The following is a 27,145-nucleotide window of genomic DNA, read 5'->3' as shown; positions in this document are numbered from 1 at the left end:
TTCATCAGGTCCAGTGAGCACTGTGTGTCTCAGGCCTAAGTCTCTAAGTTAAACTCCTGAGAGACCAAGTGTTCACTGGACCTAATGAAGCTGTGATTACAGGGGAGTTAAAATGGGGAAGGAAGGGCTTTTTCTTTTCTTTTCTTTTCTTTTCTTCTCTTCTCTTTTCTTTTCTTTTCTTTTATCAGAATTCATCATGAAAGTCAGGACATGAACTCAAACCAGGCAGGAACCCAGAGGCAGGAACTGATGCAGAGGCCATGGAGGGGTGCTGCTTACTACTCCCCATGGCTTGCTCAGTTTGCTTTCTTATAGCATCCAGAACCACCAGGCCAGGAGTGACCCCACATATAATGGGCTGGGCCCTCCCACATAAATTGCTAATTAAGAATATGCCCTATAGGCTTTCTTATCTTATGGGGTGTATTTTTCCACTGAGGGTCTATCTTCCCAAATGACTGTAGCTTATATCAAGTTGCCCTGATGCAACTTGATTCTATAATCCATGATGAGGGGAAGCCCATACCTGCAGGAAGGCCTGCCACCAAATACCAAGTAGAAGATGACCACCCTGGTATTCCTCCCAGTGATACTTAAGGGAGCTTTATTGTGGTTGCATATCTTATAATCCATCTCATGAAGACAGAAACCACAAGGAGCAAAACCATTCATACCACACCGGGAAAGGTGGTTTTCATATCTGTTGCTGGGATAAAACATCTTAAAAGAAACTGTGTGTGTGATGGTTATTTGGTTTTTACAAGTCATATACAAGTCATCATTGAGATAATTCAAGGCCTTCAAGTTTTGCTATTCTACACAGCAGTACCTCTTGCCAAACAACACACTTTACAGCCAATAAAGGGCAGTAAGAACCCCGGAGGATGCTGCTTGCTGGTTGGAAGACAGGCTAGTGCTGCACCAGCATCCAGGAATATCTGCTTAGGGAATAGTGCTGCCCACAGCGGGATGGGCCTTCCTACATCAATTGATAGTCACGACAATCTCCCACTGACATGCCCACAAGTCACTCTGATTTAGGAAATTCCTCAGTTGAGATTCTAGTCCTAATTGTTGAGTTATGTCACGTTGACAGAACCAGCTGTGAACGCTATCCAGGAAAACAGTTGCACTAGAATTCCTACCATGCAGACTCCACCTTCACACCTCTTTTTTTTCTAAAAGCATTTTCTCTTTAATATTCTTTACCTCCCAAAATTATATCTACAACTGGCTATTTTGGTATTCTTACTTGATGGCTTGTTTTTCCATTTTCTTTTTAGTTAAAAGATTAGAAAACAGCCAGTCATGGTGGTACAGACCTTTAATCATAGTGCTTGGGAAGTGTTGGGGGCTATGGACCCAGACCCTGAATTTCCTGTAAACAACTTGTTATTCTTGCAGCTGCTCTGAGCAAAACAACTTGTTTTTCCTGTGTTTGTAGCTACTCTGAGCATGAGACCCTCAGGAGTTCCTGATGGCAGGGGAGTGGTTTCTGGTGGGTTTGGCTGGGCCATGGCTATCAGTTAAGGATCTCTATATAAGCGGCTCTGGTACACAATAAAGGGGGGCACTCTTGTTTCAAGGATGACCCATGTCTCTGTCTGTGTATCCTTGTGTGTTTAATCTCCAGGTCCTTGCCCGGCTCGTGAATGGTCCTGTAGTGCAGGCTCCGCACTACAGGCATAGTAGTACGGATGGTACAGGGAAGCTGAGGCAGGTGAATCTGAGTTTGAGGCTAGTCTGAGTTACCAAGTGAGACTCTGCCTGAAAATAAATAAAAGAATATAAAAATTAGAAAACATGTCAATTGTAATAGAATACTTGTTGGGCCAAAATTATCTCAGGGCCTGTACCTCCAGGCCTGTAGGACAGAGAGAAGCCTGGCTCGAGTTTGAGTGAGGATGAGAGAGCAAACACTAAGCTGACGCCACTCCAGCCAGAGGGAGGGCTTGGCTGCCTCTCATTGGCTGGAGGACCCCACATCACAGCTGTCACTTAACATATATAAGCTGAAGCCACAGTAATAAACTGAGTTCCTGCTTTGACTTGACTCCCTATCTTGCGTTGTGGGGCTGCGGAATGGGTGGATAGCACATTCACCTTTCCCTGGGGAATAAGGAGGCTCAGGAAGCCTAGCAAATACTGATGTTACAGTGATGACAGGAGGCCATACATAAAACAAGGAAAAATATTCTAAATAGTTTGGGAAACTTTATTTCCCAATAAAACTTAAACCAGTTTAAGTCCTTTTGGCACAAACACTTAAAAATTTCTTTTCCCTAAAGGCATTTATTTCTGCCTAGCACATGTATGTTGTCCACAGGACCCCATGCAGGTGTTTGTGCATGCTCCATCACCACACATCAAGTCTGTGTCTCTACAGCCTTTCTTGCACCATAGATGATTTCACAAATGGCTCTTTGTAAGAACACCTGAAAAGACTACATGTGCAACAGAAGGGGAGCCAGTAGGAGAACTCACAGAGTGGGCTGGGCATCCCAACCATAACTGCGTATGATGGATAGTCCAGTAGCTGCTCTGGCTATGGATGTGATGCCCGAGTTGTCTCATCCTGGCAGCCAAGTTCTGGTCAATTCTTAAGAGTTGCTGCTATTCAGTCCATGCTGGAAGGTCAAAGGTTGTCTCTCTGGAGGACTGTGGCAGCAGCTACACTCCCAGCAATCAGTAGGCACACTCAGCCACAAGATGCAAACACATGCAGTCAGGAGACAGGGATGTTTTATATCCTGGCCACAGGCCAAAAGTGCCACTATATTAAGACTTCTTTTTTTCTTTTTTTAGACCAGTTTCTATGATGTACACAGATGCTAATCTTATCCAAAAGAGATTTGCAAACTGAATTTGATAATACACTAAGACAACTGGACATCACAATTGTGATTTCCCACCCAGATTGCACATTTGGTTCAACACATGTAGGTCAGTAAATGTAATGCACCATTTTAACAGATTGAGGACAGAAATATACAATCATCTTGAAAGATTCAGGCACTTGCTTGACTAATCCAACACACCTTCACAATAAAAGTCCTGAAGAAACTAGAAATAAGAGGAAACCCAAGCCCAACTTTGTACTAAATCTGGAAAAAAGAGAGCATTTACTCTAAAATTCGGCTTACAGTGTTTGAAGAACACCTCTACTCAGTCCATTCTGACAACTGTGGGTACAGACAAACTTGGGCCTGGGGCGCCCTCTAGTGCTGACACAATGGCAATACACCATTAAATACACAGACTTAAAGACTCCAAACACTTAATAGTAGTAAAAGAGAACCCTTCTTAGGATTTCCATAAGGACATGTAACAAAAACAAATATGAAACTGGAGTGCCTAATCCTTCAATGCATAGATGCCATCACACACCAACAAGGACGGGCGGTGGTGGCGCATGCCTTTAATCCTAGCACTTGGGAGGCAGAGGCAGGATCTGTGAGTTTGAGCCCAGCCTGGTTTACAAGAGCTAGTTCCAGGACAGCCTCCAAAGCTACAGAGAAGCCAGGTCTCGGAAAAAAAAGAATTATTTTTCAGAACCATAAGCTCACAGGATCAACAAAATAAAGTGCCAGTGGCCAATCAAACAGCAACTAACACGTGAAGACTCATTGACTGAGAGATTATAATTGATGTTTTAAGGAACTTGAGGAACTTCAGAATTTCACAAACAATAATTCAGTTAATCTATCAGATTAAGATTGAAACAAAAAATACAGAAGACTTACATTAAAATGTTCTCTCGATAAAATTTAAAATGTAATATAAAGTATCAACAGCTGAATATATCAGATGGAAAAAAAAGCTGGTGAGCTTGAGGACAGATCAGGCCTGTTCTTGACCATGACCTTGACAGATGCTATGATGGGACACATAGAAAAGGCATCTTGCCCTATGAGGGCTTATCAGTGAGCAATGTCAATATGTTCTCACTTGTGTGGAAACTGACACAAGCCTCTTATAATCACATCCATGCATAAGGCGTCTCACCCAACTCAGTGTTATGTGTGGGTGCCAGAGGAAGGGTGAGTGACAAGGATAGTCATTAGCACTAATGCAGAGCCTGTCAAACAGCAGCTAGCTACAATGTGCTTTATCTGACTTATAAACCTGCTGTGGCTGGAGTTTTTTTTAAAATGGCTTATTAAAGTAACAGCTAATGTGTTTGAGTAATGAAGGCAATCTGTGTGGGGAGGGCACTCCCAGTGGAGGCTAAACAAGGATCCCAATGCCAGCCGTGGGATACCTGTTGTAATTTGTTTCCCAAGGAGGCCCCTGAGGTACCACAAACCATAAAGGTTACTATCACTGCTTCTGGTTCCATGCCAGAACTAGATGGCAAGACCTTAGTGATGAAGGGCCCACAGCCACTGGTGAGCTGCTAAGTGAGGGTTGCTGTGGCATAGGAGTGCAGTGCTTAGACATTGATGGCTGTGTATACCACTCTACCAAGGTTCAAAAACATAAAAGACAATGAAAGAGCCAGAAAGACTGCTAACAATTTCCTCTAAATTGAAACACTGCCTGTAAGAGGGAGGCTGGAGCTGGGCACAGCTTTAATCCCAGCACTTGGGAGGCAGAGGTAGATGGATCTCTTTGAGTTTGAGACCAGCTTGGTTTACAGAGTGAGTTCCAGGACAGCCAGAGCTACACAGAGAAACCTTGTCTCAGAAAAAAAAGAAAGAAAGAAAGAAAGGAAGGAAGAAAGAAAGGAAGAAAGAAAGAGGGAGGCTGGAAACTTGGTAAGTAAACAAGTAACAAATTGCAGAAAACAAAGCCTTAAAATAGATGGCCAAGGCCTTTCTCCAAGGTTACAAAAGCAGTAAACAACTGCTGAGAGGCTTCTTGCTGGGTCAGCTGAGCTGCCTGCAAGCTTTGCAGAGATCTCCAGAGCTCTTTTGAGGACTTGGGCTGGAGTAACATGATGAAGATACAGCTGTCCAGGAGTTGTCCGTGTTCCTAGAAGTCATCCTATCACAACTATTTGTTTGCCTAGTTGGACTTTGGTGGGGTCATTACTTTCTGGGGCATGTAGACATCGGCTTGTGAGTTCTTTGATGTCTCTGAAGATGACTGTTACGACTGAAGGCTTTCCCACACTGTTTACATCCATAGGGTTTTTCTCCAGTATGGGTTGTTTCATGCCTCTGAAGATGGCCATGACATATAAAGGCTTTACCACATTCTTTACATACAAAGGGTCTGTCTCCAGTATGAATTTTTTCATATAATTGTAGATTACTGTAACATCCAAAAGCTTTGCCACATTCTGTACATACAAAGGGCCTGTCTCCAGTATGAATTTTTTCATGTAACTCAAGATTATTGTAACGTTCAAAAGATCGGCCACACTGCTTGCATATAAAGGGTCTGTCTTCAGTATGAGTTTGTTCATGTCTCTGCCGATGACTGTTAAGTCTAAAAGCTCTACCACATTGTTTGCATACATAAGGTTTTTCTCCAGTATGAATTTTTTCATGTACTTGAAGATCACTATGACGTCTAAAGGCTTTACCACATTGTTTACATTCATGATGTTTTTCTCCAGTATGAATTTTTTCATGTACCTGCAAGGCACCAGGAAATATAAATGCTTTCCCACACTGTTTACATTCATAGGGTCTCTCACCAGTGTGAATTCTTTCATGTAAGTGAAGGTAACTGTGGTATCTAAAGGCTTTCTCACACTGTTTGCATTTATAGGGTTTCTTCTCAGTATGAATTCTTTCATGTCTTCTAAGTGAACTATAAGAGCTCAGAGCTTTACCACATTGATGACACTCATAACATTTTCCTACGGCATGAGTTCCTCTATGTGTACATGATGAACTAATATTAACAGAGGTCTTTCCATATTCCTTGTATTGACATGGATTTTTTCCACCATCAGATTCCTGATCCTGTGTATTTGGAAAACCAAAATATTTTAAACATACCTCACATTCACATGGCCCATCCACAACGTGAGTTCTCATGTACCTTTGGAAGCTTATTAGAGAATCAGAGTTACATTGCTTGGTCACATATTTCTCATGCTTATGTGGATTATACTGAGCGTGAGATGCGGCATATCTACTAGAGGGTGACTGATTCCAGGCTGTCTTTCCACATACGCTGTTTTCACATGGCATTAGTCCAGTGGAACTTTTCATGCTCACACTGAGGTTTGGTTTCCAAGTCAGTTCTTCTCTATCTTGGTCATCACCTTCATTCTCACAGAATGTCTGTAACATGTAACTTCTGTAAAGAAAACACAAGCTACACCAACAAAAGACAAGCAATTTAGTAAGAGTTGTTTTACTACTGACTGCTTATTAGGTCTAGGCTATACATAGTTCTACAGATCAGACAAGGTTTATGCCTTTTGCCAGATCTGAGTGGCCACAGAGACTAAATAGATCGATGTTCTACACACCAACTCTCACAGAGCTTTGATCAAAACAGTGGTATCCATTAGTTCAAGTTCCTGTAATGTTTCCAAGTGAAATTAACACTAGTCAGCACACTCACATTTTAGTACTTATAAACTGTAGTTTTGATAAAAATATTAAAATGAAAAAAATTCACATTGTGTCTATTTATTTAGTTTGCTTATTTGCAATTTTTTGTAGCACATCAAAATTCCTTTAAAGACTTCCTGTCATGGTCACCACTGAAGAACAACAGAATTCTTCAAACTCTATAGCCATCTGTAGGGAGTGGAGGAAGCCCTGAGTGAGTGAATCCTGAGTAAATGTGTTTTTGACATGGGCATGGCCAGGACTCCAGGACTAATTGGCCCACAGTAAACTGGCCAAGTCATTCATATGGCCCACACTTAAAAAGGATGGCAAAGGTTTCTCTGGGAGTCTGAGTGTTTATGATCGACGTGTGTAAAGACTAGCAACTGCAGCTTCCTCCTTCCAGATATGTACAGCCTGAGACTGTTTACTTACAGAGATCTCCTACCCAGACTGGCTAACCCCTGCCTGTGCTGTAATAAAGACCCAAGGTTCCAGGTTGCAGCAGTACCACGTGGCAGCAGCACACACCTTTAATCTCGGCACTCAGGGCGGCAGAGATGAGGCCAGCCTGGTTTACAAAGCGAGTTCCAGAACAGGCAGAGATACAGAGAAAGCCTGTCTTGAATAAAAACAAAAACAAAAAACCCACCCCCCAAATAAACAAGGAGAGAGAGAGAGAGAGAGAGAGAGAGAGAGAGACTCCCATCTGATTTTAGCTTCATTGTATGTGTGTTTGTTCTCTTTGTCCCTTTGCCACCCCTAGCCAGGGTTCCTGAACCCAAGATACTCAGGACTCAGTGGCCTGGGTCACAAAGTGATTAAAGACACGAGCAAGCAGAGGTCCAGCTGGCTCCAAACACACCAAGCTCATGTGGGACCTTGTGTCCTGTAAGCAGCAATTCACAGAACTGCTCAAGATCTCCAGGGCTAAGAAAGCAAATTAGTTATGAAGAGGATGGGTAGACCATCCACACCATGCCAAGACAGAGCCAGAAAAAAAAGTTGAGTAACATACTAGCTGCTAGGAGGAGATCTGGGGCAGAGAAAGTCCCCTGTCAGTCAATTCTCATACCTTTAAAAGAGACCCTCTGCACACACATTACCTTAGAGTTCTCCCAGGATTTTTATGATGGTTGTCAATGCTCTGGTCTTTCCATTTGCATCCTAAAAGGAAGTATCAGAAGATTTGGGATAAATTAGAAATTACTAAAAAGTTAGTTTCTTTTTTTAAAGTCTTAATTTCTCAACCAACACCATTTACTTTTTTTTTAAAAAAATTATTTATTTATTTAGTATACAGTATTCTGTCTGCTTGTATGCCTGCAGGCTAGAAGAGGGCACCAGACCTCATTACAGATGGTTGTGAGCCACCATGTGGTTGCTGGAAATTGAACTCAGGACCTCTGGAAGAGCAGGCAATGCTCTTAACCACTGAGCCATCTCTCCAGCCCCCAAAAGTTAGTTTCTTACATGGAAACCTGTCTGATATATTTAACATAATCTGCCTTTCAATAGTCCAAATCCCAGAAGAGCATCCACACCAAGAGTCACTTGCTCCCTAGTGTACAGAGTGAAGGTAAGATGATGTCCTCACCTACGGCAGCGAGGTTCCTGCAGGTCTCCAGCATCACATTTTTGTACAGACTCCTCTGGGAAGGATTCAGCAAAGCCCACTCTTCCTGGGTGAAGTGCACAGCCACATCCTCAAAGCTCACTGAGGCCTAAACATTGCACATACTTGACTGACAAAAGGTTCCCTCGACACTGTGGGATCCACAGTCTTCCATGACACGAAAGTTGTAAAGCAGTGAGGGATGAGGAAGGGAGCAGCCCTGCAGCAGCACTCCTCTCAGTGGGCCCAGGGCCCCGGATGTGCTGCAGCTCTGCCCAGTCCTCTTGCTACAGTGCATTTCTACTTCCCGTCTCAGAGTCCTCCCACCTGATGTCGGGAACAGTGTTAACACTAGCATGCCCGAGTGTATGTTTGTACACCATGTGTGTGTTCAGAGGTCCATAGAAGTTGAAAGAGGCATTAGATCCTCTGGAACGGGAATAATGGACAGTTCTGAGTCACCATGTGGATGCTGGGCACGACACCCAGCAGATGTTCTGCAAGAACATTCGGTTCTTTTAACCTCTGAGCCTTTTCTCCAGCCTCAATGTTAAAACTGGATGGTGTGAGTGACCTTAATATCTTGGTAGAGAAGGCAAGAATACAAATGATAAATAAATCACTCTATCTCATGGCACAGTTCAATTACACTCTTAAATTTACATCTTGAGAAAATCTGTCTTGAAAAACAAAAACAAACAAACAAAAAACTCAACAGAATGACATGAATTCTACAGTATACCAGGTGTGGACTCCTGATCTTAAAGATTATCATTGCTAGTCAGACCTTCATTTTTCCAGATTTCTCCATATGCTCAACCCATAGCCAGTGTCTTGGTGATCCTTACCTCTGGGTCATCTCTAGCCTGACTATGCGTGCATAACTCAGTGGCTCAACAGTGAAAGTGGGATTCCCCTTCATGATGGAAATTGGCTTTTCTAAGTGGGATGCCACAGCTTAGAAGTTGACACATGTAACCTTCAGATGAACAGGAACTCTGTCACGTCTATGCCTTTTCAGTTGACAGTCTGCACCACGAGGGCCCGTGACGGGTCTTCTGGGATATACTTGATCCTCAGACCTCATATGACTTTTTATGAAACGCTAACAAATGTTTTCTTACTTCAGATTGGGCAACAAAGACATGAAACTACCCACATCTGCTATAGCAATGAGATTATTGCTGTTACAGGAGTGAATGAAAGCTCACTTTCATTTCAGGGGATAAAGATCCCCGAAAGCTCATTCTGGTGGGTTTCCTGTACAGGGGAAATTTTCTTTAGCATTTGTTAGTGTTTATGTTACTGTGGATGTGTTCATAAAGTACTGTGAATCTTGTTTTAGGAGATTCCTGAGCCTTCCAAGTTTATTTTTTGAGTGTTGTCCCTTCATGAGAAAAATGTCAACTTACACAAAGAGATATATTTTAAGGTGAAAAGAAAAGTCATAGAGGAACGAATAATTCCAAACATTCAAACTAGGGAAAGTGAGACCTGCGAATCTTACAGAGAAATCCAGAATATATGCAACATAAAAGAACTTGTTAGAGAAACGGCTCACATTGTTCTTGCAAAGGACCCGAGTTCAATTTCCAGCGCCCATATCAGGTAGCTTCACAATTGCCTGGAGCTTAACTTTTAGGAAGCTAACACCTCTCTGGTCTCCTTGAGGCCACAAAAAAGACACACAGACACACACATAAATAACATACATGTACACATGATAATCCTTTTGCCTCCTTGAGCACATACACAAATAAATAATAAAATGAACACAAGCTTTACAAAGGAGCAATAATGCCTGGAGATGAAAAACTATTGGTATAGAAATAGGTTCACTTCCTTGATAATAATAAAATAGCAAAATTAAAAGTCAAGAAAATGACTCCTCACATTGAGATCAACAAAAATTATCCACTTAGGTAATAAACATAATACAATGAAAAATTTATGGATGAAAGGTGTCTAGGCTGGACTTGGTGGTCCAGCTTTTAACCCCTGCCTTAGGGAGGCAGAAACAGGCGGATCTGTGAATTTGAGGTCTGCCTGGTCTACATGGTGAATTCCAGGCCAGCCAAGAGCTACATAGTGAAACTCTGAGAAGCCACATTTCTTTAAGAGAACATAAACTCTTAAGTCCCATATATGCCAGATGTGGTGGCAGACACTTCAATTCCAGAAAGCAAGCTACTGAGGGAGATATCTAGTTCAAGTTCATCTTGAAAATAAAACAAATAAACACAAATATTTTATTTTATTTTTCACAAAGGGAATGGTTTATTCTTTCTTCTCCTTTTATTTTGGTCTTTTGAGGCAGGGTTTCTCTGTGTAGTCTGGGCTGTCCTGGAACTTGCTCTGTAGACCAAGCTATCCAAAAAATTCAGAGATCTGTCTGTCTCTGCCTTTCTGAGTGCTCAGATTAAAGGCGTGCACCACCACCACCTAGCTAAAATCTGATTTTTAAAACATTTTTCTATGTATGCATATGTGGGCATGCATTTGCCATTGTGCACGAATGGAGGTGAAGGAACAAGAGGTCAAAGAAATACTTGTGATTTTCTATTCTCTTTGACCATGTGGCTTCCAAAGATTAATCCCCAGGTCTTAAGGCTTGGCAACGGGAGCCCCACCCACTGGTGGATCCTGATGGATGAAGAATCTAAGTATTCTGTTTTATTTCTTTTGAGACAGGTTCTCACTGTGTAGTCCCGACTTGCCTGAAACTCACTATATATGCATGGCTGACCTAGAACTCAGAGAGCCATTTGCTTCAATCACTGGAATGCTGGCATGAAAGGCAAGCACCAACAAGCAGCAAGAATCTAAGTTTAAGTAAAAGGAAAATCATTCTCCTAGTTAAGGTCACCAACCTAGCAGTAAGATAAGATGGTAACACTGGATCACACACCTAAGGAACCCCAGATTTGAAAATTGCTTTGAAAATTCCTAGAATTCCAAGGAAGTTAGAATACAGGAACAGCCTTGGGAAAGAGCAAAGAAGAGATTCACGGCTACAGTTCAGAATTTATGAAGGCTGACAGAGTTGGTCCACCTTGACTGGAGGTCAGAGAGTTTGTGCTTATTTTTTTGCTCTCTTAAAAGCTGTTAACAACAGGTGTGTCCACAAAGATTCTGACCTAGGCCGTGGTTAATTAGTATTCTGGGTGTAGAGGTGGGTCGGCTCCACCTCAAAGGTTGGAGAATTCAAGTCTATTCCTTATATCATGGCAATGAAGCCTGTTGCCTCCCCCTCTTCCCTTTTGGAGTGAAGTATATAAGTATGTGGAAAATAAACCAGGCAGATTCAGTATTCACAGAATGTCCCTCCCGATGCTGTTCTGTGTTTCTGTTTCTTTTATTTCTTTTTGTGTTTGTTTGTTTGTTTAATAATTTGAATTCTCACGCTCCTACCCTGGAATGAACGAGTTTTGTCGAAGCTGGTCTTCAACAAAAACTAACTTCAAAGCAATTATCATCAATGTAGGATAAGGCTGCAATGGGCCTAAGGAGTAATAGAGCACTCACCCAGCGTGCTATGCATAAGCTGTTGCATTCAATCCCCAGACTGGGGAGGAAGCAGATTTTTTTCTTTAATAGAAAGGAAAAATTAAACTGTACTAGCCTCTGTGATATAGCTCAGCTGCTACGAGTCCTTGCAACACAAGCCAGACAACCTAAGGTCGGTCCGCTAACTGCGGAACGAGAGCAATCATTCCATAAAGTTGTTCCGTGACTTCACACCTGTCTCACTGCGCGCGCTAACACACACACACACACACACACACACACACACACACACACACACACACACACACACACACACACCACCCCCACCCCCCCCACCACCACCACCGCACCGCACCGCACCGCACCGCACCACACCACACCGCACAGTAGGGCGCTGGGTCAGCCGCAGGGATCCTCCACTCTGCCGGCCCTTGAGTGCCGCTCCAAGTTTCTCCTCCCTATCCGATCCTGGGGCGGTCTAGTGCGGCCCCTCTCCCAGAACAGCCGCTGGCCGCAAGCAGCGCCGCAATTGGGGGCGTTAGATGCAAGCTGTCACAGTCCGCGCGCAGAAGAGCGTGCGCGGGAGAAGGGAGAGGTGTCCGCAGACGTCCCCAAGGGTTCAGCGACCCCGCCCAGACTGGCGTCCTTGGTTCCCCAGCACGCAGCCTGCTCAGTGCAGCTCGCCTACCAGCTGCCTGCCCTCCCGCCACCTGCCCGGTGCTCGCGACTTTGCTTTTTAACTCTAATCTTCGCATGGAGCCGAACTTTCCTAGACGCCGGTGCCACCCCTCCCCCAGCTCGGGGAGGACCCAGCACACAGGCTCCCGTGGCTCAGCAGATCGCTCCTCCCCGTCTGGAGACCGCGGCCCCGAGCTCACCATGGCGCGCCTGCCTAGCTGGCCCCACAGCACCGGGTGGCGGTGCTCACAGCGAAGAGCCGCGAGCCCGCCGCGCCTCCCAGGGCTGCTCAGCGGAACGCATAGCAGGACTGCCGGAAGGAGCCTGCCTCCCTCCGCCCCCGGCGCTCCTGATTGGACAGCCCACCTGGAGGCCCTGATTGGCTAGGGCCGCGCAGCGAGTGACAGGCTGAATGACAGAAGGGATTTCACTACAGGAGCCCCACTGAACATCCTTCCAACTCTGCTTTCTGTCCTAGAAGACTTAGCATAGTCTGGGAGAGATTTACATAAAAGCCAAAACTGCCGGGGTCGTGCGGGGTCAGTCCGTGGTGATCTCAAACACGGTTCGTATTCATCCTGGGAGGCTACTGTCCACAGTCCATTTACCAATTTGATGTTCAGTGCAGTCGTTTCTTGCCTCAGGCCTAGAACTTGTATTGGATCTTGAATCTGACGCACTCCATGGGCCTGGATCAGGCAAGTCAAAGATTTTGTTAGAGCGTGGACTGTCAAGTGGGACTTGGTGGTGCAAGTCCCTTTAATCCCAACACTCACTCAGGAGACATAGACAGGTGGATCTCTGTGAGTTCTAGGTCAGACTGGTTTGTCTACAGAGTAAGATCTGTCTAGCTAAAGTTGCACAAACTCTGCTCGTTTTAAGAGGCCAGAGCACAGGCGGAAGAAATCAGAACCTCCTGCAGCTCTTTCCTGGGGTAGTTAGGAAGCTGATTGTGCTGTGGCTTTATGACTCTTATAATCCAGTCCAGCCTGGTCTTTTGTGCTCATCTTCACAGTCGGAAATAAGATAATAACAATTTCCAAGAGAATGGGGAGAACTGAAGCCATTTTTAATATTCAATCTGCAGAAAGACATAGCAGCATAGATAAAAGGCAAAAAATAGTTGCTGATTTGGAACAAGACAATGTTGTTCTTTTTCCCCCCTCCTATCCCCCAGGGTAGAAATTCCTGTCCTCTTCTCCCATAGGCCAGGTCTGCCATCTTCTTAATTTTCTCATCTCACTGGTTTAGCATACAAAACCTTATCTAATGAATAATTTATTCATATATTTATGAATAATAATTAAAAAATAAGAGGCATCTTATTTTTCTTATCGTGGTTCCAGCTACATAGCAGACCATCTGTAGCTCTCCAACTCTCAGATATGGGCAGGGACCACCCACAGCTAGGGAAGAAAAGTGCCTAGTATCTACTTATCTGTAACTCATGTGCGCTAAATGTATCTCATGTTGAAATGGACAACAGTCTAATTCTACGGTTCTCAGCTTGTGGGTCATGACATTCAAAGACTATTGGAAAACAAACGTAGCAAAATTGAAGTTATGAAGTACCAATAATTGTATGGTTGGGGGTCACCACAGCATGAGGAGCTATATTAAAGGGTCACAGCATCAGGAGGGTTGAGAACCACAGTTGAGAATTCAGGAAGCATAAGCAGCAGGATCTGGATTTCAATGTCAGCTATTGTTGTATAATGTGCTTGAGATTAGCAGGGCCTAGAGAACATTCTATCTTAGGAAAACAAAATTAATAAATAAATAATTCATGTCAAATATTAAAAAAATGAAATAAACAACACATGCCATAAGGGAAACAAAATTATTAGGGTATTTAAAAAATATGGTCTTTATAAAGAAAGATATTAGATCCTTGAAACAGTGAAATGAAAGAACCTGGTTTTTGCCAAAAGCTCATAGCTTAAGATCATTCATTAAATATACACACAATTGATAAGCTCTTAGCTATATTGACTTTAATAATGGTGGAGGCACTGGGAGGGTAGGCCATAATAATTTATCAGAGTTTCTAGGGTAAGAGATTGGGCCCTGACGGCCCTAATAAGCTTGGACACCATCCTCAATAGGCAAGTTATACAGGCAAGCAACAGTTTAAAGCAAAAAATAATACTCAGTAGATTACACTGGTGATGAGAGAAGCAAAGAAGTCTAGGGACCCCAGGTCCCACTCCTGCATCCATAAAGCAGGTTAAGGTTTAATAGACGCTAAGAGGTCAGCGTGGCTGGACAGTTCTGGTGAAGGAATGGTCTGTAAGGGCCTTTGTGGAGAGAGCTAACAGAGGTGGCATGATTTATCCTGTAAATATATTGTGGCAATATACACAGGGATGGGCTCAGACTTATTTGAAAGGAGAAAATGTGCTGAGCACTAGTGTTGATCTCTGTTTGCTGTTTCCTGAGCAGTTGCCTCACATTCCTGTCAGTTGGGACATTGTTCAAAAATTCTATCTTTCTTCTGAGACTCAAAGTATTTTTTAATTTTTAATATTTATTTCTTTTACTTTATGTGTTTGAATGTTTTGCCTGTCTTGCATGTGTGTGCACCACACTTGTGCCCATTGGATCTGAGGGAACTGGAGATATAGATGGTTGTAAACCTCCATGTGGGTATTGGGAATCCAACCCAGGTCCTTTGCAAGAGCAACTTTTCCAGCCCCTATAATATCAAAACAAATTATGTGGCTCCGTGTCACATGGTACACACTCCCATCCCGAAATGAAGAGACAGACAAGGAAAGAGAACTGAACCAAGAACAAAGACCAGTGTTGAAAACATCCAACTAACTGCTCCAGTCCATTGGCTCATCTGCAAGCCAATGCCGTGGTCACCTCCACACCCCCAAGTCTGCCATACACAGCAGCTTCACATAGCTTCTTTTGTGGGTCAGACTCACTCCAGGTCTTTCCTCCGCAGATATCATACAATCCTTGCATATCTAACATCTGACCTAAGAAGCTCTCTGGAGCTTTGCTACAAGACTCTATGACTCAATTACTCTTGTATTTTACATACTTACATACCATTATATGGTACTCTTCAATGATCAGAATTTAAGTGGTGGAAATAATGATTCTTTCTCAAAAATTTTGCTTCCTTTTCCTACTACTTCATGCCTTGTTAGCCTAGAAATCTTGGTTGCAAAAGGAAGATATTGTTTACAAGGAGGCAAAAGCAACATTTCATTGATCTAGAAGCTAGTAATTCTCACTTCTGCCTTTGGGCTCTGAAGTTAATGTGTTATCTGGGTTAATTGACATCCAGACTTTTAATGTATGTTGTTTATAACTTCTTCCAACTGCCCCTTCCGCACCCTCCAGGCTCCCCATCATGTCCCTCTCCCCTTGGTCTTCCCCCGCATCCTCCAGGCTCCCCATCAAGTTCCTCTCCCCTTTCTGTTCTGCCATCTTATTTTCTCCCTGAGTCCAGTTAATGCTGCTTGTTGAAATGCTGACTGATCTTGTTGGCTTTATCATGCGCAGCTGAGTATAGTTGCAGTGGGCTCATGAATGCAACCTCCATGCCCCCTCCATGCCTTTTACAGCCATGCTCCTCATCCTCTTTCTCTTACTTTCTTTCCTCCCCCTCTTCTATATATTTTCCAAGCCTTGCAGGTAGGAGGTTGATCTAGAGGTCCTGTTTAGGGTTAAGCAATCAGTTCATGCATTCTCAGCACTTTGAACAGTTCGAGTCTCTGCATTGACTGCTGACCACTGAATGGGGAAGCTTCTCTGGAAAGGCTGAGAGAAGCACTAATGCATGTATATATGCATAGATATGTAGAAGGCAGTGTGATGATGCTTCCATTTAGCAAGACAACAGCAGTATATTCCTGGTAGGTGTTGTTCTTGGAGCCAGCTGAGTTGCTTGCAGGCTGTGCAGTGTGCTCCAGGCTCCCAGCGCTGTGAGTAGCTACTCATGTTGGAGTAGGCTTTAGTGATGCAGCTGTCTTTGAGTCATTTGAGTCATTTCTGCTCCTGTAAGTGCTCCAGTAAAACTCATTGGTTCACTAAGTTGAACTTTGGTGATGTCCACACTATGGTGTGTCATGGACTCTCTACCTGGGTTGAGTTGTGTCTCTCCTGATTTGGTGTTTCTTTTTCTCAGCTTGCATCATCATTTCTTTGTTCTGTTTTTGTTTTGTTTCTATATGATGTGGGAGGCTCTGTCAGGCCTTCTCTGTTTAGTGTTGTACCTGCCTCCTTTATCTATGTTAGCATCTCTCTCTCCAACTTGGGAGTTTCCTGTTATGATTTTTGTGAAAATATTTTGTTTTTAGAATGAAATTATTCCTGCTCTTCTATGCTGTTGCACAGCAGTTTTCTCTGAATGGAAACATTTCATAAAGGAGGGAGGAGAAGGGTTCATGGGGCTCTGGAGATAAACACTATGTGTCTGGTGTTGTGGCTGGCTTTGTGTGTTGATGGAGGATGGTCATCTGTCTATGTGTTACTTTCATTGGTTAATAAAGAAGCTGCCTTGGCCCTTTAATAGGACAGAAAATTAGGTAGGTGGAGTAGACAGAACAGAATTGTGGGAGAGAGAAAGCAGAGTCAGGCAGACGCTTCAGGCAGTCGCCATAGGCAGATGCCATAGCTCTCCTCTCCAAGATGGACGCAGGTTAAGAATCTTCCTGGTAAGCCATCCCTCGTGGTGCTACACAGATTACTAAATATGGGTTAGTCAAGATGTAAGAGTTAGCCAATAAGAGGCTGAAACGAATGGGCCAAACAGTGTTTAAATGAATATAGTTTCCGTGTAATTATTTCGGGTGTAAAGCTAGCTGGGTGGCGGGACACAGCCCCGCCGCTCCATCTACAGTGTGTCAACTTGATGCAAGCTAGAGTCATCAGAGGAAGGAGAGTCAGCTGAGGAAATGCCTCCTTGAGATCCAGCAGTAGGGGTGGTGCTATCCCTGGTCTGGTGGTCCTGGGTTCTATAAGAAAGCCAGCTGAGGATACTGCCTCTCTCTTCCTGTCCCTTCCCAGCTTGCACCCAACCCCCCCCCCCTTCATCCTCCCATCTTCGGGGCCACAAAATCCCACAGCTCAGCCTGTTTGGGCATTGGGACCGGGAATTGAGTGCACCCAGGCAGGTGGGAGGTCCTCTGTTTCAATAGCCTGCCTACAGCAAAGGAGGCCCTTTGTCAGCGAGCCGCTTGGCCAGCAAGGAGACCTGACTGTCTACCAGAAGATCCATCATTCATTGGGGTGAGTGAGTGCCTGAACCGAGGCAGCTGCCCAGAGAGGGACCACGTACATCCCCCCCCCACACTTCCTGCTCTTCCTGCAGGGGTTATTCTCCCCGGATACTGCCTCTCTCTTACTGTCCCTTCCCAGCTTGCACCCAAAACCCACCCCCTTTACATCCTCCAGTCTTCAGGGCCACAAAATCCCACAGCTCAGCCTGTTTGGGCGCCGGGACCAGGAATTGAGTGCACCCAGGCGGGTGGGAGGTCCTCTGTTTCAATACCCTGCCTACAGCAAGGTAAGCCCTTTGTCAGTGAGCTGCTTGGCCAGCAAGGAGACCTGACTGTCTACCAGAAGATCCATCATTCATTGGGGTGAGTGAATTGAATTCATTGGGGTGAATTGAACTTCTAAAAGAAGACCCATAGGGGATTGTTCAGAGGAAGAAATGGGCAGGCGCCAATGCAAGAATTCCTCCAACAATTTGAAAAACAACCTGAAAGCACCAGAACCCAGTGAACTTACAACAGGAGGACTTGAACACACTAATCAAGAAGGAGTAGAAAAAATTGATTTTATGAAAGTAATAGAGTCCCTTAAACAGGAGGTGAAAAACTCCCTTAAAGAAATGGACAAGAAGGATAACAAAAAGTTTGAAGAATTGAGTAAATCCGTAAACGATATCCTAGGAAACCAAGAAAAAAAATCAAACAGATAATGGAAACAGTTCAAGACTTGAAAACTGAAATGGAGGCAAGGAAGAAAACACAAACTGAGGGCCAGCTGGATATGGAAAATCTATGTAAATGAACAGAGACTACAGAAACAAGCATAACCAACAGAATACAAGAGATAGAAGAAAGAATTGCAGATTCTGAAGATACCATAGAGAAAATAAACGCACTGATCAAAGAAAACAGCAAATCCAACAAATTTTCATCACAAAACATTCAGGAAATCTGGGACACAATAAAAAGACCAAACCTAAGAATAATAGGTGTAGATGAAGGAGAAGAATTACAGATCAATGGTCCAGAAAATATATTTAATAAAATTATAGAAGAAAACTTCCCAAACCTAAAGAAAGATATTCCTATTAAGGTTCAAGAAGCTTACAGAACACCAAATAGACTGGATCAAAAAAAATCCCCTTGCCATATTATAATCAAAACACAAAACATACAGAATAAAGAAAGAATATTAAGAGCTGCAAAGGAAAAAGGTCAAGTAACTTATAAAGGTAAACCTATCAGACTAACACCTGACTTCTCTATGGAAAACATGAAAGCCAGAAGGTCCTGGATAGATCTTTTGCAGAAACTAAGAGACCATGGATACAAGCCCAGATTACTATACCCAGCCAAGCTTTCATTCAATATAAATGGAGAAAACAAAATATTCCAAGATAAAAACAAATTTAAACAATTCGTTGCCACAAATCCAGCCTTATAGAAAGTAATAGAAGGAAATTCACAAACAAAGGAGTCCAACAACGCCGACAATAACTCAGGCATCTAGCGACCCTTCACCAGCACAACTAGAAGAAGGGAAACACACAAACTCTACTACTAAAGATGACTGAAGTTAACAACCACTGGTCATTAATATCACTTAATATCAATGGACTCAATTCACCTATAAAAAGGCACAGGCTAAGAGACTGGATACGAAAACAGAATCCAACATTTTGCTGTTTACAAGAAACACACCTCAACCACAAAGACAGACATCTACTCAGAGTAAAGGGTTGGGAAAAGGTTTATCAAGCAAATGGCCCTAAGAAACAAGCGGGTGTGGCCATACTAATTTCCAACAAAGTTGACTTCAAACTAAAATCAATCAGAAGAGATGGAAAGGGACACTTTATACTCATAACAGGAAAAATCCATCAGAATGAAGTCTCAATCCTGAATATCTATGCCCCTAATATAAAAGCTCCCACTTATGTAAAAGAAACACTTCTAGAACTCAAGGCAGCCATCAAACCACACACACTAATAGTTGGAGACTTCAACACTCCTCTCTCACCAATGGACAGGTCAATCAGACAGAAACCTAACAGAGAATTGAAAGACTTAATGGAGGTAATGAACCAAATGGACTTAACAGACATCTATAGAACATTCCACCCAAATAGGAAAGAATATACCTTCTTCTCTGCGGCTCATGGAACCTTTTCGAAAATTGACCATATACTTGGTAACAAAGCAAACTTCCACAGTTACAAAAAAATATTAGTAACCACCTGTGTCTTATCGGATCACCATGGATTAAAATTAGAATTCAACAACAATGCTACCCCCAGAAAACCCACAAACTCATGGAAACTGAACAGTCAACTACTGACCCACACCTGGGTCAAGGAAGAAATATAGAAAGAAATTAAAGTCTTTCTTGAATTTAATGAAAACAAAGACACAACATACTCAAACCTATGGGACACAATGAAAGCAGTGCTAAGAGGAAAGTTCATAGCACTAGGTGCCCACTTAAAGAAAACGGAGAAAGCACTCATTGGTGACTTAACAGCACACCTGAAAGCTCTGGAAAAAAAAGAAGCAGACTCACCTAGGAGAAGTAGAAGACTGGAAATAATCAAATTGAGGGCAGAAATCAACAAAATAGAAACACAGAAAACAATCCAAAGAATCAATGAAACAAGAAGCTGGTTCTTGGAGAAAATCAACAAGATTGACAAACCCTTAGCCAAACTAATCAAATGGCAGAGGGAGAACACGCAAATTAACAAGATCAGAAATGAAAAGGGGGACATAACCACAGACACAGAGGAAATTCAGAAAATCATTAGATCTTACTACAAACGCCTGTATGCCACAAAATTGTAAAATGTAAAAGAAATGGACAGTTTTCTAGATAAATACCATATACCAAAGTTAAACCAGGACCAGGTAAATGCTCTAAATCGTCCTGTTAGTCGCAAAGAATTAGAAACTGTTATCAGAAACCTCCCTACCAAAAAGAGCCCAGGACCAGATGGTTTCAATGCGGAATTCTACCAGAACTTCCAAGAAGACCTAATACCTATACTCCTTAAGGTATTTCATAATATAGAAACACAAGAGTCACTGCCAAATTCCTTCTATGAAGCTACAGTTACCCTGATACCTAAACCACACAAAGACTCAACCAAGAAAGAGAATTACAGGCCAATCTCACTCATGAACATTGACGCAAAAATTCTCAATAAAATACTGGCAAACCGAATCCAAGAACACATTAGAAAAATTATCCATTACGATCAAGTAGGCTTCATCCCAGAGATGCAGGGCTGGTTCAACATATGAAAATCTATTAATGTAATCCATCATATAAGCAAACTGAAGGAAAAAAACCATATGGTCATCTCATTAGATGCTGAAAAAGCATTTGACAAAATTCAGCACCCTTTTATGATAAAGGTCTTGGAGAGATTAGGGATACAAGGGTCATTCCTAAATATAATAAAAGCTATTTACAGCAAGCCGACAGCTAACATCAAATTAAACGGAGTGAAACTCAAGGCTATCCCACTAAATTCAGGAACACGACAAGGCTGTCCACTCTCTCCTTATCTCTTCAATATAGTGCTTGAAGTTCTAGCAATAGCAATAAGACAACATAAGGGAATCAAGGGGATTCAATTTGGAAAGGAAGAAGTTAAACTTTCATTATTTGCAGATGATATGATAGTATACATAAGCGACCCCAAAAACTCCATCAAAGAACTCCTACAGCTGATAAATTCCTTCAGTAACGTGGCAGGATACAAGATCAACTCCAAAAAATCAGTCGCCCTCCTATACACAAAGGATAAGGAAGCAGAGAGGGAAATCAGAGAAGTATCACCTTTCACAATAGCCACAAATAGCATAAGATATCTGGGAGTATCGCTAACCAAGGAAGTGAAGGATTTATTTGACAAGAACTTTAAGTCTTTGAAGAAAGAAATTGAAGAGGATACCAGAAAATGGAAGGATCTCCCCTGCTCGTGGATTGGGAGGATCAACATAGTAAAAATGGCAATTCTACCAAAAGCAATCTATAGATTCAATGCAATCCCAATCAAGGTCCCATTAAAATTCTTCACAGAGATTGAGAGGACAATAATCAACTTTATATGGAAAAACAAGAAACCCAGGATAGCCAAAAAAATCTTATACAATAAAGGTTCTTCTGGAGGCATTACCATCCCTGACTTCAAACTCTATTACAAAGCTATAGTATTGAAAACGGCTTGGTATTGGCATAAGAACAGAGAAGTTGACCAATGGAATCGTATAGAAGACCCGGATCTTAAACCACAAACCTATGAACACCTGATTTTTGATAAAGGAGCCAAAAGTACACAATGGAAGAAAGAGGGCATCTTCAACAAATGGTGCTGGCATAACTGGATGTCAACCTGTAGAAGAATGAAAGTAGATCCATATCTATCACCATGCACAAAACTCAAGTCCAAATGGATTAAAGACCTCAATATTAATTTGAACACATTGAGCTTGATAGAGGAGAAAGTGGGAAGTACTCTACAACAAATGGGCACAGGGAACCGTTTCCTATGCATAACCCCAGCTGCACAGACTTTAAGGGCAACATTGAATAAATGGGACCTCCTGAAGTTGAGCAGCTTCTGTAAAGCAAAGGACATTGTCACTAAGACACAAAGGCAGCCTACTGACTGGGAAAAGATCTTCACCAACCCTGCAACTGACAAAGGTCTGATCTCTAAAATATATAAGGAACTCAAGAGACTAGACGGTAAAAAGCCAATTAACCCAATTAAAAAATGGGGCGCTGATCTGAACAGAGAATTCTCAACAGAAGAAGTTCGAATGGCCAAAAGACACTTAAGGTCATGCTCAACCTCCCTAGCTATCAGGGAAATGCAAATCAAAACAACTTTGAGATATCATCTTACACCTGTCAGATTGGCTAAAATCCAAAACACCAATAATAACCTTTGCTGGAGAGGTTGTGGGGTAAGGGGCACACTCATCCATTGCTGGTGGGAATGCACACTTGTGCAACCACTTTGGAAAGCAGTGTGGCGGTTTCTCAGGAAATTCGGGATCAACCTACCCCAGGACCCAGCAATTCCACTATTGGGAATCTACCCAAGAGATGCCCAATCATACAACAAAAGCATATGCTCATCTATGTTCATAGCAGCATTATTTGTAATAGCCAGATCCTGGAGACAGCCTAGATGCCCTTCAGTGGAAGAATGGATGAAGAAACTGTGGAATATATACATGCTAGAATACTACTCAGCGGTAAAAAACAATGACATCTTGAATTTTGCAGGCAAATGGATGGAAATAGAAAACACTATTCTGAGTGAGGTAACCCAGACCCATAAAGATGAACATGGGATGTACTCACTCATATTCGGTTTCTAGCCATAATTAAAGGACATCGAGCCTATAAATTTGGGATCCTTGAGAAGATAATAAGAAGGTGAACTCCCAAAAAAAGATATAGTAATCCTCCTGGATATTGGAAGTAGACACGATCGCCAGGCAAAATTGGGAACTTGAGGGTTGGGCAAGACTGGGCCAAGGGAAGATGGGGAGAGAAAAGCGTGAAGGGGAGAGCGGGGGGAGCTCGGAGGAATGGGGTGCTTGGGATATAGGAAGGGTGGATATGAGAGCAGGGAAGCATATATCTTAATTTAAGGAGCTACCTGAGGGTTGTCAAGAGACTTGACCCTAGAGGGGTTCCCAGGTTTCCAGGGAGACGCCCCCAGTTAGTTCCTTGGGCAGCTGAGGAGAGGGAGCCTGCCAGTTCCTATAGCCATACTGATGAATTTCTTGCATATCACCATAGAACCTCCATCTGACGATAGATGAAGAAAATGACAGAGCCCCACCTTGGAGCACCGGAGTGACCTCCCAAGGTCCTGATGAGGAGCAGAAGGAGAGAGAACATGAGAAAGAAAGTCAGGACCGTGAGGGAACCTCCAGCTGGCGACAGATGGGGAAGGTGACTGAGCCCCACATTAGAGCACTGGACTGAGCTCCCAAGGTCCTGATGAGGAGCAGAAGGAGCGAGAACATGAGGGAGAAAGTCAGGAACAAGAGGGGTGCGTTCACTCATGGAAACGGTGGGACAGAACTAATGGGAGATCACCAACTCCAGTTGGAATGGGACTGATGGATCATGCGACCAAACCCGTCTCTCTGACTGTGGCCAACAGCGGAGGCTGACTGAGAAGCAAAGGACAATGGCGCTGGGCTCTGATTGTTCTTCATGGACGGGCTCTGTGGGAGCCTTCTCAGCTTGGTCGATCACCTTCCTGGACCTGGGGGGAGTTGGGAGGACCTTGGTCTTAGCATAGAGTGGGGAACCCTGATGGCTCCTTGGCCTTGAAAGGGAGGGAGGGGAGGTATGGGTGGAGGGGAGGGGAGGGAAGGGGGAGAAGGAGGGGAGGGAAGGGGGAGGAGGAGGGGAGGGAGGGGGGAGGAGGAGGGAAGGAGATGGAAATTTTTAAATATAAAAAAAATAAACCATGAGAAAAAAAAAAGGCACAGGCTAAGAGATTGGATACGAAAAAAGGATCCAACATTCTGCTGTTTACAAGAAACACACCTCAACCACAAAGACAGACATCTACTCAGAGTAAAGGGTTGGGAAAAGGTTGATCAAGCAAATGGACCTAAGAAACAAGCGGGTGTGGCCATACTAATTTCTAACAAAGTTGACTTCAAACTAAAATCAATCAGAAGAGATGGAAAGGGACACTTTATACTCATTACAGGAAAAATCCATCAGAATGAAGTCTCAATCCTGAATATCTATGCCCCTAATACAAAAGCACCCACTTATGTAAAAGAAACACTACTAGAACTCAAGGCAGCAATCAAACCCCACACACTGCTAGTGGGAGACTTCAACACTCCTCTCTCAACAATGGACAGGTCAATCCGACAGAAACCTAACAGAGAATTAAGAGTCTTAATAGAGGTAATGAACCAAATGGACTTAACAGACATCTATAGAACATTCTACCCAAACAGGAAAGAATATACCTTCTTCTCTGCGGCTCATGGAACCTTTTCGAAAATTGATCACATACTTGGTAACAAAGCAAACTTCCACAGTTACAAAAACATATTAGTAACCACCTGCATCTTATCGGATCACCACAGATTAAAATTAGAATTCAACAACAATGCTACCCCCAGAAAGCCTACAAACTCATGGAAACTGAACAGTCAACTACTGAACCACACCTGGGTCAAGGAAGAAATAAAGAAAGAAATTAACGTCTTTCTTGAATTTAATGAAAATAAAGACACAACATACTCAAACTTATGGGACACTATGAAAGCAGTGCTAAGAGGAAAATTCATAGCACTAAGTGCCCAATTAAAAAAAAAACAGAGAAAGCACACATTAGAGACTTAACAGCACACCTGAAAGCTCTAGAAATAAAAGAAGCAGACTCACCTAGGAGGAGTAGAAGACTGGAAATTATCAAACTGAGGGTGGAAATCAACAAAATAGAAACACAGAAAACAATCCAAAGAATCAATGAAACAAAAAGCTGGTTCTTGGAGAAAATCAACAAGATTGACAAACCCCTAGCCAAACTAATCAAACGGCAGAGAGAGAACACACAAATTAATAAGATTACAAATGAAAAGGGGGACATAACCAAAGACACAGAGGAAATTCAGAGAATCATTAGATCTTACTACAAAAGCCTGTATGCCACAAAATTGGAAAATGTAAAAGAAATGGACACTTTTTTAGATAAGTACCATATACCAAAGTTAAACCAGGACCAGGTGAACAATCTAAATAGTCCTGTTAGTTGTGAAGAATTAGAAACTGTTATCAGAAACCTCCCTAACAAAAAAAAGCCCAGGACCAGATGGTTTCAATGCAGAATTCTACCAGAACTTCCAAGAAGACCTAATACCTATACTCCTTAATGTATTTCATAATATAGAAACAGAACAGTCATTGCCAAATTCCTTTATATGAAGCTACAATTACCCTGATACATAAACCACACAAAGACTCAAACAAGAAAGAGAATTACAGGCCAATCTCACTCATGAACATCGATATAAAAATTCTCAATAAAATACTGGCAAACCGAATCCAAGAACACATTAGAAAAATTATCCACTATGATCATGTAGGCTTCATCCCAGAGATGCAGGGCTGGTTCAACATACGAAAATCCATCAATGTAATCCATCATATAAATAAACTGAAGAATAAAAACCATATGATCATCTCATTAGATGCTGAAAAAGCATTTGACAAAAATCAACACCCCTTTATTATAAAGGTCTTCGAGCGATTAGGGATACAAGGGTGATTCCTTAATATAATAAAGGCTATTTACAGCAAGCTGACAGCTAACATCAAATTAAATGTAGAGAAACTCAAGGCCATCCCACTAAATTCAGGAACACGACAAGGCTGTCCACTCTCTCCTTATCTCTTCAATATAGTGCTTGAAGTTCTAGCAATAGCAATAAGAAAACACAAGGGGATCAAGTGGATTCAAATTGGAAAGGAAGAAGTTAAACTTTCCTTATTTGCAGATGATATGATAGTGTACATAAGGGACCCAAAAAACTCCACCAAAGAACTCCTACAGCTGATAAACTCCTTTAGTATCATGGCGGGATACAAGATCAACTCCAAAATATCAGTTGCCTCCTATATACAAAGGATAAGGAAGCAGAGAAAGAAATCAGAGAAGCGTCACCTTTCACGATAGCCACAAATAGCATAAAATATCTTGGGGTAACTCTAACCAAGGAAGTGAAAGGCCTATTTGACAAGAACTTTAAGTCTTTGAAGAAAGAAATATAAGAGGATACCAGAAAATGGAAGGATCTCCCTTGCTCGTGGATTGGGAGGATCGACATAGTAAAAATGGCAATTCTACCAAAGGCAATCTATAGATTTAATGCAATCCCCTTAAAGGTCCCATCAAAATTCTTCACAGAGATTGAGAGGACAATAATCAACTTTATATGGAAAAACAAGAAACCCAGGATAGCCAAAAAAATCTTATACAATAAAGGTACTTCTGGAGGCATTACCATCCCTGACTTCAAACTCTATTACAGAGCTACTGTATTGAAAACACCTTGGTACTGGCATAAAAACAGAGAAGTCGACCAATGGAATCGAATAGAAGACCCGGATCTTAGCCCACAAACCTATGAACACCTGATTTTTGATAAAGGAGCTAAAAGCACACTATGGAAGAAAGAAAGTATCTTCAACAAATGGTGCTGGCGTAACTGGATGTCAACCTGTAGAAGAATGAAAGTAGATCCATATCTATTACCATGCACAAAATTCAAGTCCAAATGGATTAAAGACCTCAATATCAATCTGAACATACTGAACCTGTTAGAGGAGAAATTGGGAAGTACTCTACAACATTTGGGCACAGGAGACCGCTTCCTACGTATAACCCCAGCAGCACAGACATTAAGGACAACATTGAATAAATGGGACCTCCTGAAGCTGAGCAGCTTCTGTAAAGCAAAGGACACTGTCACTAAGACAAAAAGGCAGCCTACTGACTGGGAAAAGATCTTCACCAACCCCACAACAGACAAAGTACTGA

General features: G+C 42.5%; 2 protein-coding genes across 4 annotated transcripts in view; one reads left to right on the top strand and one right to left on the bottom strand.

The window, feature by feature from the left end:
- The window catches only part of LOC119811366 (zinc finger protein 709-like), a 139,901-nt gene that overhangs the window by 81,594 nt on the left and 31,162 nt on the right, over positions 1-27,145 (top strand). The window lies entirely within an intron of this gene.
- Positions 2,740-12,620, bottom strand: LOC119811365 (zinc finger protein 20-like). Of its 3 annotated transcripts, none has more exons than XM_038325304.1 (5): positions 12,516-12,620; positions 8,113-8,239; positions 7,622-7,682; positions 5,952-6,273; positions 2,740-5,582 (listed from the first exon to the last, which is right to left on the bottom strand). In XM_038325304.1, the coding sequence occupies exons 1-5, from the start codon at positions 12,516-12,518 to the stop codon at positions 5,031-5,033; spliced, it is 1,065 nt and encodes a 354-aa protein (XP_038181232.1). In that variant the 5' UTR covers positions 12,519-12,620; the 3' UTR covers positions 2,740-5,030. The 3 variants fall into 3 exon arrangements, with proteins under 3 accessions (XP_038181232.1, XP_038181231.1, XP_038181233.1); XM_038325305.1 differs by lacking the exon at positions 2,740-5,582 and adding an exon at positions 5,791-5,915 and having other exon boundaries at positions 5,995-6,273; XM_038325303.1 differs by having other exon boundaries at positions 2,740-6,273.

Source organism: Arvicola amphibius, chromosome 4 (genome assembly GCF_903992535.2).
Source record: "Arvicola amphibius chromosome 4, mArvAmp1.2, whole genome shotgun sequence".
In the NCBI taxonomy this organism is placed as follows: domain Eukaryota; kingdom Metazoa; phylum Chordata; class Mammalia; order Rodentia; family Cricetidae; genus Arvicola; species Arvicola amphibius.
Note: the sequence above shows the minus strand (reverse complement) of the source record. Positions and strands in the feature narration are given on the sequence as shown.

Coding starts and splice junctions, on each gene's coding strand:
- LOC119811365 (XM_038325303.1), bottom strand. Junction 7,683..8,112: donor CAGGAACCTCGCTGCCGTAG/GTGAGGACATCA, acceptor ACTTCCTTTTAG/GATGCAAATGGAAAGACCAG. Junction 6,274..7,621: donor AATCCTGGGAGAACTCTAAG/GTAATGTGTGTG, acceptor TTGTTGGTGTAG/CTTGTGTTTTCTTTACAGAA.